The 1,405-nt window shown below is 37.1% G+C and overlaps 1 protein-coding gene across 1 annotated transcript in view; it reads left to right on the top strand.

Moving 5' to 3' along the window:
• The window catches only part of col5a2a (collagen, type V, alpha 2a), a 42,673-nt gene that overhangs the window by 29,146 nt on the left and 12,122 nt on the right, over positions 1-1,405 (top strand). Inside the window, exons 14-17 of the mRNA XM_014024699.1 lie at positions 103-156; positions 275-319; positions 412-465; positions 610-654. Coding sequence (XP_013880153.1) covers positions 103-156; positions 275-319; positions 412-465; positions 610-654 — 198 coding nt within the window. The remainder of the gene's footprint in view (positions 1-102; positions 157-274; positions 320-411; positions 466-609; positions 655-1,405) is intronic.

Genomic DNA, 1,405 nt, shown 5'->3' with positions numbered 1-1,405 from the left:
ATCATCATCATCATCATCATCATCATCATTATCATTATTATTGTTGTTGTTGTTGTTGTTGTTGTTGTTGTTATGCTGATCCTTCTGTCCTCTTGTGAACAGGGTCATGCAGGACCTCTTGGCCAAAAAGGTGAAATCGGAGCCGTTGGCTCGAAGGTATAAATAAAAAAATCCCCTTTTTATTTGTAAAATAATTGTTTCAGCCTGCCTCAGGATTTATCTGGTTCGAGTGTTTTTTAATGTAAATAAACAAATTTGTGATTTATTTTTTAAGGGATCTAATGGACCTCCTGGTCCAATGGGAGGACCTGGTCCCATGGTGAGTCCAGTTGTTCACATTAATAGGAAGTGAATGCTCATTAATCACCTGTAACAGGTGATTAATAATTAATCCCTGTTTTTTCCTAACAGGGTCCATCAGGGATGCCAGGAGAGCGAGGACGTCCTGGACCTGGTGGTGTAGCTGTGAGTAAAACATGTTTCAGTTTTCTTCACCTGATGACAGAACTGAGTTTATTTTCATTCTCATATATCTTGTATAAGTACACAGATATAAAGTACACAGATATGACCCTTTCTGCTCGTTAGTAACCAGTTTCTGCTCGTTAGGGTAAACGAGGTCTGCCTGGAAACATTGGAAAACCTGGTCCGTTGGTGAGTCGACTTTCTTTGTGTTTTATTTGGACACTTGTAATAAAATGAATGTTTTTAGCTTTTTGAACTTCAGCGTGGCATAATGAAATATTTCTATATATTCTATACATCTTACAAAAAACTGTTTTTCCATTTCCCTAATTATTAACTGTCACCTTTAATAATTAAGTATCATAAAACGATCGTGTTTTTTGGAACTTTTTTTTGTATTTCACTCAAGAATATCCAACTTTAAACCATTTTGCATAAATGTGTAAATGTGTAAACCTAACCATGTTTTATTCCCTAAACCTGACTCAAACTGTTAATTAGTGAGCGCAGGTTGGATAATAGTCATAAATGAGTCAAATGTAGTAAAATAAGGGCAGTTACACCCTTACTGACCATGTCAGGGTGGATTTGAACAGGAGTTGTTGGAGCATGGTTTCTGTGCTGGTTGTTTGTTTAGACTTTGCTGATAACAGGAGATGGATCGAATGCTCCGGTCCTTTGTGGTGACGAAGGAGCTGATTTCAGATATGACCATAAAAACCTAAAGAACCAGAACACCTGCAGGAGAAATAATAAATCCTTCCTGGTCTGGAGATGCTTTAGGATCCTCCAGGAAGAACTGGAGAGATGTTCACCCTSCAGTCCACTAGGGGGCGATAATCTGCTGTTGTTTCGAAAGAGAAGAAGTTTGAGCGGATTTTTTTCTACCAAAAATATGATGCAGTTTGTGGATAAAAAAATTTATTTATTTAATTATTTA

Source organism: Austrofundulus limnaeus, unplaced genomic scaffold, assembly GCF_001266775.1.
Source record: "Austrofundulus limnaeus strain Quisiro unplaced genomic scaffold, Austrofundulus_limnaeus-1.0 Scaffold436, whole genome shotgun sequence".
In the NCBI taxonomy this organism is placed as follows: domain Eukaryota; kingdom Metazoa; phylum Chordata; class Actinopteri; order Cyprinodontiformes; family Rivulidae; genus Austrofundulus; species Austrofundulus limnaeus.
Note: the sequence above shows the minus strand (reverse complement) of the source record. Positions and strands in the feature narration are given on the sequence as shown.